The 15,552-nt window shown below is 42.6% G+C and overlaps 1 protein-coding gene across 1 annotated transcript in view; it reads left to right on the forward strand.

Annotated features, from left to right (window-relative positions):
- The window catches only part of LTK (leukocyte receptor tyrosine kinase), a 251,737-nt gene that overhangs the window by 177,771 nt on the left and 58,414 nt on the right, over positions 1–15,552 (forward strand). The window contains exons 14-15 of the mRNA XM_030215372.1: positions 1,159–1,315; positions 6,023–6,205. Coding sequence (XP_030071232.1) covers positions 1,159–1,315; positions 6,023–6,205 — 340 coding nt within the window. The remainder of the gene's footprint in view (positions 1–1,158; positions 1,316–6,022; positions 6,206–15,552) is intronic.

Here is a 15,552-nt window from a genome sequence, read left to right on the forward strand (position 1 = left end):
CTGCTCCAGCTGCCATACCCAAGAGGGTGGTATCAATCTCCACTAGCCCTCGTCAAACAGCAGCAACATGACAGGTCTGTGAAATGATATGATTTCACAACCCCTGCAGTAGCTCCATCACTACTGAGCTTCCTTAGTTAAAGGTCCACGTTGATTTTCTGTCAGGTTGATGATGCTTCCATTACAGCCGGAAGGTCATTAGCTTGCCCCAAGATCCTAGATCAGTCTGATGAGATGCATATCTAAAAAGTGGGGGGAATAGAAAGAGAGGGAATGATGCTAGACCAGGAGCTTCTGGGCAGATAGGGAAAAAGGAAGAAAGTGTGACTATCAAGCAGGGGAACAAGGAGAAAGCTGGACTGGAGATGAAGCTAAATGAGAGGGGAGCTAGTGGGCAGAAACTGGAGGTGGAGAGGGAGGGAGAGAGAATGCTGTAGGGAAGGGGGTGGAAGAGGAAAAAGAAGGGGATGCTGCTATGCAGGAGCTAGGGAAAGACAGGGAGATGGAGGCAGAGTATGGAACAGGTAAAGCTGCTGGCCAGAGGGTAGATGGGGGTAAAATAAGAGGGCATGCTGCTGGTCATGGGGTAGGTGGGGACAAGAAGAAGGAAAGCTGCTAGGCAGGGATTTCATGAGAGACCACAAAGCTGCTGGGCTGGGCATGGAGTAGAGGGTGAGAGAAGAGGATGCTGCTGGGCAAAGAGTGGGAAGAAGAAGAAGAGAGAGAGAGTGCAGGACAGGTGAGAGAGAATGATGCTCTGCTGTAGCTGAAGCACAATAGGGAGGGCTGGACTGTTTCCACCACTAAAGTAGATAAGGCTGTGCCAGATCTGCCATTGGTAAGGTGGGGAGGGGAGGGTGCCAGGATTAATTCTGAGTATCTGTCAAGGGCACAGAAGAGGTTGGTCCTAGCAGTGACCTGGGTTACAAATGATATTAATGAAGAAAGGACCTATAAGATGAGGTAACTATCAAAATAGCTAAAATGCAGAGCATCTTTGTTCCTTTTTGACTGTTGGGTTGAAGACTCTCTATTTCTTTCTGTTTCTGGAGACTGTGATCCTGTAATAGTCCTTGAATGATTTCTATAATGGTGACTATTGCCTGTCACAGTTCTGGAGAAATTTCTGTATTGAGTTATGTGTATTTTCTCATGCAGCAGGAGCATGGTGTCTTCAAACCTTTAATAATCGCTGCTGGAGGAGGAGGAAAATCCTACATGGAGCATCCAGATAGTTCCTTGGATCATATGTACCTGGAGCAGTTTGAGAACAATACTGCAGTGCCTGGTCTTAATGGCATAAGCGGAGTAGCAGGTATCATTCTCTAGAAAGAATAACAGATGGCAAAGTCTGGAGTACTAAACTAGAGGTGTGCACAGGGACATAATCTGGTCCCCATCAATCCCCAGTCAGTTTGGATCCATCCCCCCTGTCTAAAGTCAGTTTGGATTCATCCTCACCCCATCTCCACATCTTCTTGCCCATTGTCCATCTTATTGCTGCTGTCCCCTCACCATCCCCACAGTTTTCTTTCCCATCTCCATACCCTACCCACATTTGAGCTAATCTTGTTAAGGATGTAAAAAGACTTGAAGCAGTCCAGAGGAAGGTAACAAAAATGATATGGGGTTTGCACAAAAAAATGTATGAGATTAGACTGGAAGACCTGAATACGTTGACCATGGATAAAAGAAGGGACAGGAGAGATATGACACAGATGTTTAAATATTTGAAAGGTATTAATATAGAAGCCAATTTTTTTTCTAGAGAAGGGGAAACGACCAAACCAGAGGACATGAACTGAGGTTGTGGGGTGATAGACTTAAGATTAATGTCAGGAAATTCTTTTTCATGGAGAGGGTGGTCGATGCATGGAATGCCCTCCCAAGAGAGGTGGTAGAGACAAAAACGGTGATGGAATTCAAAAAGGCGTGAGATGAACACAGAGGATTCCTAATTAGAAAATGAATGATATAAAAACCAAAACTTAAATGGCTGCATATGTGTGGATGTGTCAACTGGCGCTTATATGGCAACTCCAGATGTGAAGAACTAAGGCCAGTGCTAGGCAGACTTGTACAGTTTGTGTCCCGTATACAGCAATCTAGTTTAGGATGGGCTGGAAAGGGCTTCGATGGCAAAGTCAGTAGCTGGAACATGAGGACTGTGCCGGGCAGACTTTTACAGTCTGTATCCTGCAAATGACAAGATGAATTCTGATAGGCTAGAGTGGGCTTCAACGGCACCTCCAGTAGTTGGAATGTAAGGACAGTGCCAGGCAGACTTCTACAGTCTATGTCCCAGAAACACCAAATAAAGACCATGCTCAAGTATTTTATATCACTTTCATTGTTGGTTTAATCATGAATTGATGAGTGTGACTGTTGGGCAGACTGGATGGACAATTCAGGTCTTTATCTGCCATCATTTTTTACTATGTTGCTATGTTGTAAATTCAAGAAAAGCACATTGTTATTATTAACACTTTGTGTTAAGCAAGTAAGTAAAAAAATTAAGCATAGAAGTAAGTACCAGTAAGTAAGTTGTTTTCTTAAATATCAAAGTCCATAATGTTCTCATTGTTCTACCAAGATGACACTAGAGGTGTGCACAGGGATATAATCTGGTCCCCCATCCTCACCCATCCACGGTCAGTTTGGATGAATCCCCACCCCATCTCTGGCATAAATAGATCTTTTGTCACCAATACTGCAGATTCCTCGGATTTCCTGTGGCCCTCATCTCTGTGCCCACCTGTATTCTAAACTAAAGGGAATAACAATATCTCATGAAATAAATATACTTTCCAAAAATAAACTTGCAGAGAGGGAACAAAAGAGTTAAATGGCATAACAAGAAATTTAGCTGTAGAAAAAATATGAGGTACATTTTCACAAGCTAAATAGCAATGTTGTTCACTGTAAAAAGCATGTTCCATAGACAGCAGAATTATAATGCACACAAGTGGAAGATGTCACCCATGGCACTAGGATAGAACAGCTCTCCTAGAGCTCAGAACTTTAGTGTAAAGTTCTAAGCATACATGGCCCTTTCTGTGCTCAGTGGTCTCCTCAGCTACTCAGTAAGTTCCAAAGCTCTAAACATTGTAATTCCAATTGTATTTCTCTATCCTGGCATGGCGCTGCCATAACAGGTCTTTGTAAGCCACATTGAGCCTGCAAATGGGTGGGAAAATGTGGGATACAAGTACAATAAATAAATAAATAAAACAGTGAGACAAATCTTGGGGAAGTGGGGGGGATTGTTTGCCTTATCAATCCTGCTGTCTATGAGAAACATCTGCTACAGATGAGCAACATTACTTTTTCCATCAACAAGCAAGACTGAATCAGGCACACAAATGGGTGACTCCCAAGTGTAGAATTCCTCTGTATTGAATTGCCTTAGTCCTTGGAGCAAGTCAAGTGCAATAGTTTGTTAGTTGGCAAAGACAGATTGACCAGCACCACTTGGCCAAAGAGACTGTTCTATGCTGAAGCCTGGTCCAAAATATAATGTACAGTGTGAAGACAGGACGAGGTAGCTGCCTTGCAGATAGTGGTCAAACAGCAGACTTCAAGAGAGCTACTGTGATGGCCATAGCTTTAATCTGATGAGGCTTGATCTTGAAGCTGAGAGAGGAATATTCACTTGGCTGTTCATAGAAGAATTGTGTACAAGAGCAATGTTCCCTCTAAGTTGTGTGGGAGTCCTTCACCTACATGCTAGCCAGTGGGGGGGGGGGGGGGGGCTCTGTTTCAGTATCACATGTTCTATAGCGAGGGTAGGCAAGCCGTGCAGACTCCATGGAACTTGTGTGTCCCTGGTGATTAAAAAGACAATTTTGAAGCACCATCCCCCCCTACACTGGCAGGAATGAGGTTGGAGGACTCCCGTACAGCTTAGAGATCATTTACAAGAAGTGAGCCAGTTTGCTAGAGTTCTTTTTGCAAGTGACATACCAGTCCTATTTGGATTGAATTATATAGAGTGTCTCATAAATCCCAAAAAATATGAACAAAATAAAGTAATTAGCTTAATAATGCAGAGAATAATGTGCAGGAGACATCTTTAGCAGTTGCAGTGGTTGGAACAGGCTTATGAATGAGCAACTACCAATTTTAATCATGCCCACCATTTTTTAACTTTCCAACAATCACGTCTCCAATACAAGGAGCATCTTCTAACTTAGAATGGACATCTTCACACAAGCCTGAAACATGCTGTGAAAGATGGTATGCATACAATGTACCATAAGAAGCTGTTGAGCTTCTATTTCGCAGAGAGCATTAGCTCTTTGACATGCTTTCTTCCTGAAATAGTCCATCAATTTAGAATCCTTTCCAGGAGAAGTATTAGAAATACCTCTGCATGTTTTGGTTTCTGCATCACTGCTTGCATGACTAGTAAAGAGTATGATAGCTGAACTTTATTAAATCCTGGAGACAGTTGGACTTCATATCCAACCATCTACACACAGGCTTAATAGAGAGTGGATTTTGCCACATACAGAATTCTTGGTCCTTAAGCATACCATATACTGGAACAGCTACCTAATTGGCTTTATATACCTTAGCAGGCCGAAGATATCTGATCTGGTCCCTGTTTCATACTAAAAAAGAAAAAGAACCTCCTTAGCTATTTTACTTACAATTTTTGGATATAAAACATCCTCATATGGAGACTATCAACCACTATCCTCCACCCACTAATCAGTGCCCAAATCCTAGGTTGGTCCATAGTAATTCCCAACTATTCAACAATAAGCCTAGCCACAATAAGCCTCCAAACAATCTCTCATCTTTTTGGAGAAGAAAAAAAAGATCATCATTTCTAATCTGCTGGCTGTTCCTGTTGTCAGGTCTTAATCTGAGTCCCCTTTTCTAATTAGGGTGAGTTTGAAACCCTCCACAATCCTTCAACAATCCAACCACCTTCTGGCAATGTACAGACCGGTGGTACCCCGATATTTCCTCCCTTGCCCCTTCTCGGGTCTAACAGGGTTTCTTTCCCCTTTTCTCTGGTCTTGTTGGCATGTCAAGTTCTCAGTTCACTGGCCTATGCAAATCATATGTTAATATCTATTTTTGCTTTGTGGCTGGATATTTGTCTCTTGCTCCCAACACTCAGGGAATTATAGAATAGATTCTGGAAGGGTTAGTCCCCCTTGCCACCTCCCACATAGCCTTCCCTGACCAGCTATAACTTCCCCAAGCAGGGTCCCAATATCCTCACCCTAACTATGTGAGTGGGCCATGGGACTAACTTTCTACCCAAGTTGGCCTTCTATAAGGTTTGGGGGTTGCTGTATTTAGCACAATGAGTTATTCCTTAGTGGTGTAGAGAAAAGATCAGAAAGAGTTATTTTTTTTAGATTCCTTCTCTTTCTATTCTGTAGATATTAGCTGAATATCAAAATGACATTAAAGTGGTTCCATATTAGAGGGACTTGGATCTGGAGAAGAGCATGAGCCTACCCAGTTAAATTGCTTTGAATATTAACCTCCTTAAGTTTTTATTGACTAATTTTGAAAAATCTGCATGGTTGTAAATCATATTTATTTGTGAGCATCATTAATTATCAAAGTGGGTACTTCAAATGACAGGGTATGCTTATTTTTATTTATAAAATGAGGGAAATTTTTCTAAATCATGATAGTGCATATATTAGCCTAGTATAGTGGTGAGTATCCCTGCCTGTCATGCAGGAGACCTGGGTTCAGTTCCCTGACAGGGAGGTTTGCTCCCTGGGGTTTCCCTTTGATTTGGGTTTCTGCCAGGTACTTGTGACCTGGCTTGGCTACTGTTTGGAAAACAGGATACTGATGGACCATTGGTCTGACCCAGTATGGCTACCCTTATTTCTAATGGTGGTATTACTGAGTAGCTTATTAAAAGCAGAGGTAACTTTCAGGAAACAGTTATACAAGTTTATGATGTTTAGGGAGATCTTCAGTGGACCTTCAAGGAATCTTCATTATTCTTGTTCTGCTTTCTATAACTGCGTCTTTCTTTATGCAGGTGGAGGGGGAGGCTGGAAGGACATAACTCATTTGCCCTGGTCTGGGAAGTCTCTCTTGGAAGGTGCAGAAGGGGGCCAGGCCTGTAACCAGAGCTTAGCCAAACTTCAGTGGGCCACTTTTGGTGGTTTTGGTGGAGGAGGAGGGGCCTGTACTGCTGGTGGAGGAGGTGGAGGTTACAGGGGTAAGTTTATTTGCCTCCCCTCAGACAATGCTAATAGTTTTGGTATCCAAAAGCACCATCAAGCCTTGGTTATGTCAGGTTATTTGTCATTAATAGTGATGATAGGTTCCTATATTCTATTGGCATCAGTAGAGAAAATGAACTTTCTGAAAATAATGCACCCTATCCTACTGATTCTGACTGGACAGTCTCTGTGTGAGCCCCATAGGCCATCAAAATGAAATCTCCAACCCACAGGAGCCTCATCTATCACAGTGAAGAATGCAAAAGTATTGTAATTGCTATGTTAGTTCACTTTAAAGGTTAATAAATACAAACAAAACAATGTAAAGTGATACCATTTTTTTTAAGTAGCTTTCGGGAGTTAAAACTCCCTTCCTCTGGTCAAGATAAAATAGGGTTACCATATTTGCAGAGACAAAAAGGAAGACACAAAAAAAAAAAAAATGGTTGCTATCTTTGCTAAAGAAATATTTAATACAGTCTCTCAACCTCTCCCCCCCCCCCCCCCCACCTCATATACCAACAGTTCTTTGTCGGCAGTGAGTTAGGACTGATAGATACTACTCATGCCGGCCCCTTAACCTTCCCATTGGCATATGCAAAATTGTGTTGGTCCCAGTCTCTTTCCAGTTTCCTTGTGTCATTCGTCTCCTATATTATTCTCCAGGTTTGCCTTTCCATTTCTTCTCTCCTCTTGTCTTCTTCTTTTCCTTCTCTATATCTGTCTGCCACTAATCTTTCATTTTATGTTTTTTTTTCCCATTTTGTCTTCTTTGTGTTTATATCTGCCCATTTGATTTTACCCTAATTCTCCCTTTCTCTCACCCTCTTCTTAGTCTCCTCCTTTTCACCTCTCATCTCCCTACCAGCTTTTCCCATCTCCCTCTCATCCCCTTGCCAGTATGACTCTCTGTCTCTCTCCTTCCCCAGTCTCCTATTCCCACCCCCTCATCTTTCATCCATGCCCTAGTCTTTCATTTCCATTCTCTGTACTCACCCTCTTATCCCTTCACAATTTCCAGCTCCATCCCTGTCTTTCCTTCCTTCCCTTTCCTCTAGGTCATTTTTCTGTCTCTTACCCTCTACCCCATCTCCTATTGCCTCTCTTTCACCATTTTTAACCCCATTTCTACCCTCTCTCAATCTCTTCCTCTCATTTCAACCTTTCTCCATGCTTCATCCCCTTTCTCTTACCCAGACCTACGGTAAACCTAAGATAAAGAAAAGACACAAATGCTTTTTTCAGGTTTTCTTAGGTGCAGGGGCGTAGCCAGCCCTCCAATTTGGGAGGGCCCAAAGGTGGACTGAGGAGGCAACATATCCCCCCCCCCCCCCCCCCGATATGTTAAAAATATTATCTTTGCTGGCAGGAATAATGAACTTGAAGCCTGCCTGTTGCGTTTTGTTATCAAGCCTCTGGAGTGCTGTGTGGCTCCTGGACCAGAGAGTTGAGTGGAACCCAGAGTCAGAATGAGGACTTTCCCTCCCAAACCCCCGGATCACAATTCCAGACCTTATAATCCACCCAGCTCAACCTGAGCGTAGACTGGATCCAAGAGCGTGTGGTGTAATAGAGTGAGTGAACTGGTGGAATTGTCCCTGTGAGGTCAGGAACTGAGCGTAGCCCTAAGGGCCGAGACCGGGGCTACACCTCTTATGTCCAACATCTTCCCTCCCTCCCTCTATCTGTGCAATGACTCCCTCTCTCCAGCCAGTGTTTTCCTCTTTTTGCCCCCCTTCCAGCCACCATTTACATTCAGTATGTTCCCTCTTTCCACCCAATATCCTCCATCCTTCTTTTATGTGAGAAGAGGATGGACCGGTAGAGCCATTAGCGGTGTAGCCTAGAAAGCAGCTCCGCACTCTTGTTCTGTTTTTTCAATTGTTTTTGCTGGAAGCAGCTGGGCTGGCAGGTTAGGGTGGGGGGTGGGGGTGGGTTAAGGAAGTTACTGGACTAGAGATGCCAAGGGTGGCCCATCCCAAAGAGTGAGATGTACCACCTGTTGGATTATTTGTAGTAAATAATTAGCAGATCTTAGTACACACAGCTTCAGCTTTAGAAATGTTAATTTCTTTCTTCATCTCTCTCTCATTCACCCCTGAATAATTCACTGCTGAGTCACTTTAAAGTTGAAGTAACAAAACATCTGTTTACTCACAGTTTGTAGTTAGATTATAATCAGACAGGCTTATATATACATATTACTATACATTTGTATTATCAGCTCCTTCCATGTGCTTAGATGGTAATGGATGCTCACACCACCATAGATCCTCTCAGGTTAGGAGAGATCATGAGCTCCATGTGCTCCATGTGCTGTGTCTGCTGCATCTGCTGTGTCTATCCCCCACAGGAAGTTGCATAGCTGTGTGACCTCTCTAAGTAATTCACATCAGAGGTCACAGAGTAATCACAGAGAAATAATAGGTGACAGGCAATGCATGTAAAATACAATTACATTCCAACAAACCCCTTCTCATGCATAACTGTCATGCAATTATTTATTCATACAAAGTCCAAGCTTTATACGCAGATTCACAAAATGTTCTCTGGGTAACGGTTTGGTCATGATGTCAGCTGTCATCTCACTGGTGTGACAATAGTGTAGACTGATGACCCCTTCTTTTGCCAACTCTCGCACGTTGTGGTATTTCGTTGCGATGTGCTTGGTGCGTGACTGAACCTTGTCATTCTGTGACAGTCGGATGCAGCTCTGATTATCTTCCATTAACTGGATTGGTCTCTTTTCAGCTATTCCAAATCCAGCATAAGTTTTTCAATCCACATCAGTTCTCTGCACGCTTCCGATACGGCCACATATTCAGCTTCTGTAGAAGACAAACTCACAATACTTTGTTTATGACTGGCCATGAAATTTGTACATTTCCATACATAAACACATATCCACTTGTGGATTTATAATCAGAATGATCCCCTGCCCAATCTGAATCACAGTAACATATTAGTTTTGGATTACTATTGGCTGAAATCTTTAATTTACAATCAATGGTACCCTTTAAATACCTTACCATCCTTTTAACTGCAGTCCAATCTGATTTGGTAGGTGAGCTGACCCTTCTGCTCAAAATTCCTACTGCATTTGCTATATCAGCCCTGTATGTGGTAGCTAGATATAAAAGCTTACCTATGGCTGATCTATATTGGATGTTATCTGGTAAAGGTTCTCTTACTGTTTCATCCTTCAGAAAATCAGTGATCATGGGAGTGCTTACAACTTGGGCATCTTGCATACCTAAACTTTCAATAAGCTCATTTATTTTCTGCTTCTGGCTTAGAAGATAAGAACCATCATTTTGTTTCTCAATTTCTATACCAAGATAGTATGACACATTACCAAGTTCTTTTATCTCAACATTCTGGTTTAAACACTTTACAATGTCCTTGTACTCTTGCTCACTTTTGCTTGCAATGAGCAGATCATCAACAAAAGCTAAAATGTATGCATATTGTCCATTTCTGCACCTAGTGTACAAGCATTTATCTGCTTCACCTTGTTTAAAACCTAAATTTGTCAATATTTCATGCAATTTTTCATTCCAACATTCTGCACTTTGCTTTAATCCACAAAGACCTTTGTTTAATTTACACACTAGCTGTCTTTGTTTTGTATTTATGAAACCTGTTGGTTGTTCCATGTACAAGTCTTCAGTTATTTCTCCATGAAGAAATGCTGTTTTCACATCAATGTGTTTGACTTGCATGCCTTTTGAGACTGCAATGCTCAGAAGTGTTCTGATTGTCGTGTGTTTCACTACAGGTGCAAACACTTCATCAAAATCTTCTCCATATTTTTGAAGATATCCCTTTGCCACTAATCTGGCTTTATACCTTTCCACTTTTCCTTGTGCATTCCTTTTTAACTTGAATACCCATTTGCATCCTATAGCTTTCTTGCCAGGAGGTAATTTTGTAAGAATCCAAGTATTATTTTTATCCAATGCATCAATTTCTTCTTGTGCAGCTTTATGCCATTCAGCAGCTTCTTCTGCTGGCATTTTCTCAATCTCATCCCATGTTAAGGGCTCTTGAGCTTCTGCTGACTTTGTTAAGTAAGACAGTCTTGGGGGTGGAACACCTTTGTTTTCCCTGGATGAGCGTCTGACAACAGGTTGGTCCGACCTTTCTGCATCCTCTAAATCTGAGAGTCCTTCTCCAATTGATTCCCCTTCTCCAACTGTACTGTCTTCTTCAATGATCCTTTCTGTGTCTGCTTCCTCTGCCTGTTCTTCGTTAGATACAGATGAGTTGCTTTCAGACATCTGCCTTGGTATGGCATTTATATACACTGGCATGTCTATTATGGTTCTAGTTTCATATTCTGGATGATAAGGCTCATCTGGGATAATCCAGCCTTTATCAACCCTTTTGTTTTCATCAAAATATGTAACATGTCTTATGCCAACAATGCCAGTTTTCAGATTCAAAATTCTATATCCTTTGTGTCCTGGAGCATAGCCAACTAAAATGCCCCTTTCTGTTGTGGAATCCAGCTTATGCCTTCTTTGCTTTGGTATATGAGCATATGCTGTACTTCCAAATGTTCTTATGTGTGACAGGTTTGGCTTCCTACCATGCCATGTCTCATGTGGTGTGCGCTCAGCGCCTTTAGTTGGCATTCTGTTTTGTAGGTACACTGCTGTGAGAATGGCTTCCCCCCATAGTCTTTTAGGGAGATTGCTATCTGACAGCATACATCTGGTCATTTCCACAAGTGACCTAAATTTTCTCTCTGCAACAGAATTTTGCTCTGGTGTATAAGCTACTGTTGTGATATGCTGAATGCCTTCTTGTTCTAGAAATGTGCGCATGCTTTGTGAAATGAACTCACCACCATTGTCGGTCTGAAGAACCTTTGGTTTTCTTTCAAATTTATTGCTCACCATGGCTACGTATTTCTTCAGCATGTCTGTGACTTGACTTTTTTCTTTCAGCAAATAGGCCACACAATATCTAGAGAAATCATCCAAGAATATTAGCACAAATCTGTTATTTCCCAATGATGGGATATTAAACGGTCCACATAAGTCACTGTGTATTAAGTCCAGCACTTTATTACTCCTATTTCCTGTGTATGCAGGAAATGAGGGTCTCACACCTTTTTGAGTAACACAGTCTATGCATTTCTCCATTTTACCAGCATCTGCACTTATCTGAATGCCGGTGGCTAGTTGCTTACTGTGAAGATCCTGGATCACCTTAGAATCACGATGTCCCAGGCGGCGGTGCCAGATTTCCAGACTACATTTACCATCATTCTTCCTTACTTGCGCCATATGTGAGGCTTCACCTGAAATGTTCAGCTTATAAACATCATTATGCATAAAAGCTTCAGCATACACTTCATCATTTTTAGAGATTGTGCACTTACTGTTTTCAAAATGAATCACAAATCCCTTCTTATCTAATGTAGATACACTAAGCATATTACAAACTGCTTGGGGAATATACAAGACATCACTTACAGGAATTTCTTTAACTTCATTAGACACTTTGCATTTTAAGAATCCAATACCTTTTGCTTGGATCTTAGCAGTCCCTGCGTTTGCAGTTTTAAGAATTCCTTCTTCTGGACACATTTCCTGAAAGAAATCCTTACAATTGGTTAAATGGCATGTGCTCCCTGAATCCAAAATCCAAGTACTTTCATTTGAATTATTATTTACCATAGTCAAAGATTTTTCTGCCATTAGAAAGCCCTTGTGTTTATCTTTGTCCTTCATACATTTCCTGGTTTGAAAATTCTTTAGTTCCATTGGCTTAGGTGAGCTAGAGGGAGTGTTTTGTGTTTCCTTACACCATTTAGATACATGTCCCTCCTTTCCACATGAGTAGCAAATCAGCTTGCCCTTGGGTGGAGTTTTCCCATAGCTCCGCCTTCCTCTGCAGTGTTGCCAGGTGGGCGGTTTTACCGCCCAATTGGGCGGTTTTCCGCGACCCGCCGCGGGAAATTTTTGCCCGCGGCGGGTTGCGGTTTTTTGGGCTGTTTTTGGCCTTCAGTGCGGTTTTTTCGGCCGCGGGGGGGCGGGGTTAGTGACGTTTTTGGGTGGGGTTAATGACGTTTTGGGCGGGGTTAGTGACGTGGGAGGCGGGGCCGATGACGTAGGAGGCGGGGCCGATGACGGGGAGGCGGGGCCGATGACGTGGGAGGCGGGGCCGATGACGGGGAGGCGGGGCCGATGACGGGGAGGCGGGGCCGATGACGTGGGAGGCGGGGCCGATTACGGGGAGGCGGGGCCGGTGACGTGGAAGGCGGGGCCAGTGACGGCAGGGGCGGGGTTGATGACGGCGGGGGCGGGCGTGATGACGCGGGGGTGGGGGTGTCAGGGGCGGGGTTTGTGTTTGGGCGGGTTTTGGGCTGTTTTTTGGGCTCGATCGGGCTGGAAAAAAATTTTCCACCTGGCAACCCTGTTCCTCTGTTCTTTGCCAAGAAATTTGTTTCATTTCTCTCTGACTGACTTTGAGAACACATCTCCTCAGAATCATTTATTATGCATTCCTGCCTTAGTTTTGATGTTGTCTGTTCAAAAGATTGCCCTTCAATGGCCTCATTTACAGACCTAAAAACATCAAACTTCTTTGATAGTGAGGTAAAAAGAAATGCTCTTTTCAATGCATCACACATGGGAATTCCAGAAAGTTCTAGCTTTTGAAATGAAGACATAAGATGCATAATGTGATCATTACATTTACTTTTATCCCTTAATTTGGTTTCATTCAACTCTGCCAACCAAATTGGTTGCTGCTTTGCATATGTAGTTGCATACATAGTTCTCAGTTTATATAAAATGTCCTTTGGTGTATCTTTTCCCTCCACTAATATGGCTTGTTTCTCTGAGAGAGCTTCCAAAAGCATGCACTTCACATAATAGTTTGCATTGTCCCATTCAGCCATATTTTCATCTGTTCTGTCTTGGTCTAAGCATATATTTAATCTTTTTGCTCGAAGGAGACATATGAATCTTAGTTCCCACTGCCGATAATTAAACTCAGTTAATCTAGGCACCTTGAGAGAATAGAAAAATGGTGAATTTCTTCCCTCAGCCATTTTCTTAGCCTTCTGTCTGCTGTGTGGGGGGAGAGAGAGACAGACTGAATCTTTCCTTTAAAACTTAAGAGAAAAATGTGGTCTTTTTTTCTGCCTGGTAATATTTCTCTTCTTTTTCAATTCCTGAGCCCTGGGCCCATAACCCTTTTGTTGGATTATTTGTAGTAAATAATTAGCAGATCTTAGTACACACAGCTTCAGCTTTAGAAATGTTAATTTCTTTCTTCATCTCTCTCTCATTCACCCCTGAATAATTCACTGCTGAGTCACTTTAAAGTTGAAGTAACAAAACATCTGTTTACTCACAGTTTGTAGTTAGATTATAATCAGACAGGCTTATATATACATATTACTATACATTTGTATTATCAGCTCCTTCCATGTGCTTAGATGGTAATGGATGCTCACACCACCATAGATCCTCTCAGGTTAGGAGAGATCATGAGCTCCATGTGCTCCATGTGCTGTGTCTGCTGCATCTGCTGTGTCTATCCCCCACAGGAAGTTGCATAGCTGTGTGACCTCTCTAAGTAATTCACATCAGAGGTCACAGAGTAATCACAGAGAAATAATAGGTGACAGGCAATGCATGTAAAATACAATTACATTCCAACACCACCCCAGTGAGTTAGATTGAAGGCTAATGAGTGAGATTTTTCTCATAGTACATTCAAAGTATAATTTCGGCATGATGGTGAAGGGACTGAGACCTGAGGAAAGTCTGCTAGGTACTTAGGTGCACATGAAGTGATATGTTTACAAAATTTAAACTCAATTATTTCAAGTGTTTACTAACACTAAACCACATACTAACATTATTTAAAGATACCTCAAGAGGCAGTGCCTCATAATTTAAACTAAGCCAGACACAAGTCTGCTATAAGGCAACCACTTCAACACACATCAGATCCTGCAAAATGTTCTAAAAACCCTGTCCAAAGCTATGACAAACTAAAATTATATTAAACACTACGCACAAGCTTGTGCAAAAGCACACTCAGAACCTTATCATAACAGCACTAACTCCTAGGACTGTTAGTATTAATTTTGATGTGCATTATGTTTTATTATGTATGTTTCAAGTATTCACCACTCTGGATAAGGGTGGTAAATATTACACCAGTCCCTAAAATACCAATACACTATATAATTAGAAAACAAAACAAATGGGTCTGCAACAAGATCCCTACACTGAAACTACTGATCCTGCTGGCAAAATACCACACCTTGGTCACCAGCGCAAAACACAGACAGACTCTCAACAAATATGAAACAACAGACCACAAATCACTAATAGAGAGATGAAGGCAAAAAAACTGAACTGGAAACTCCAAGACAGACTCTTGATGTACAGCAATAGTAGAGAAATAGAAACTGAAATGCAAAATATCAGAGATGCACATCTCCCAAAGCTGGAATATTCCAAATTAATACATTTTGAGGAAAATACTTTTTTACCTTTTGTGGGTCTGAGCATTTTGTTTTATCATTCGTTTTAGCCCCTGTGTCTCTTTTCTGCTTTTCTCTGTTATTTTCTGCTCTTTCTCCTGTCCATTTGACATTTCGTCTCTCTTCTTGTCCACCATCCATCTTCCCTCTGCTTTCCTATCCATCCTGTTCAGCATTTCCCCTCTATGTCCCTGTCCCTTTCCTCCCCTTATATTCAGCATCTCCCACCTGTATTGCTATTTTGCCCTGTCCTGCATCTGCCCCTCTGTCCCTTTCCCTCCCCCGTGATCAGCATTGCCCCTCTATGCCCCTATTTTGCTCCCTAATGTCCAGCATTGTTCTTGTGCCCCTATCCCCTGTCTGTCTAGCACTGCCCCTTTCTGTCCCTGTTCCTGTGCTCCCTCCATGCTAAGCATCCCTTCTCTGTCTCCCTTATCCCACCCCTCTCTTCCCTTCCTCTCACACCCCCCACCCTGGGGCCTTCTTTCTCCCCTTCTCTGATTTGGTGTGTGTGCCTCTCTCTCCCCCAACCCATCCAGCATCTCTCCCCTTCTCTTCCCCTCCCCTTGTCCTATCTCTCTCCTCCCTCTACCCTCCCCCACCGGTCCAGCATCTCTCCATCTCCTTCACGCTGGGTCCAACACCTCTCCTTAACTGTCCCTTAAGCCTTCCCTGCTTTGAGTCTAGCAGCACTTCTTCCTGTCCATCCGTTCCTCCTCCCTCCTCCCAGGTCCAGCAGCACTTCTTTCTGTTCTTCCATTCCTCTCCCCCTCCCCCCCATACAGTAGTACCTCTCCTTGTTTGTCCCTTCTTCCTTCCCCTGGATCC

The sequence above is a fragment of the Microcaecilia unicolor genome, chromosome 9 (genome assembly GCF_901765095.1).
Source record: "Microcaecilia unicolor chromosome 9, aMicUni1.1, whole genome shotgun sequence".
NCBI lineage: Eukaryota > Metazoa > Chordata > Amphibia > Gymnophiona > Siphonopidae > Microcaecilia > Microcaecilia unicolor.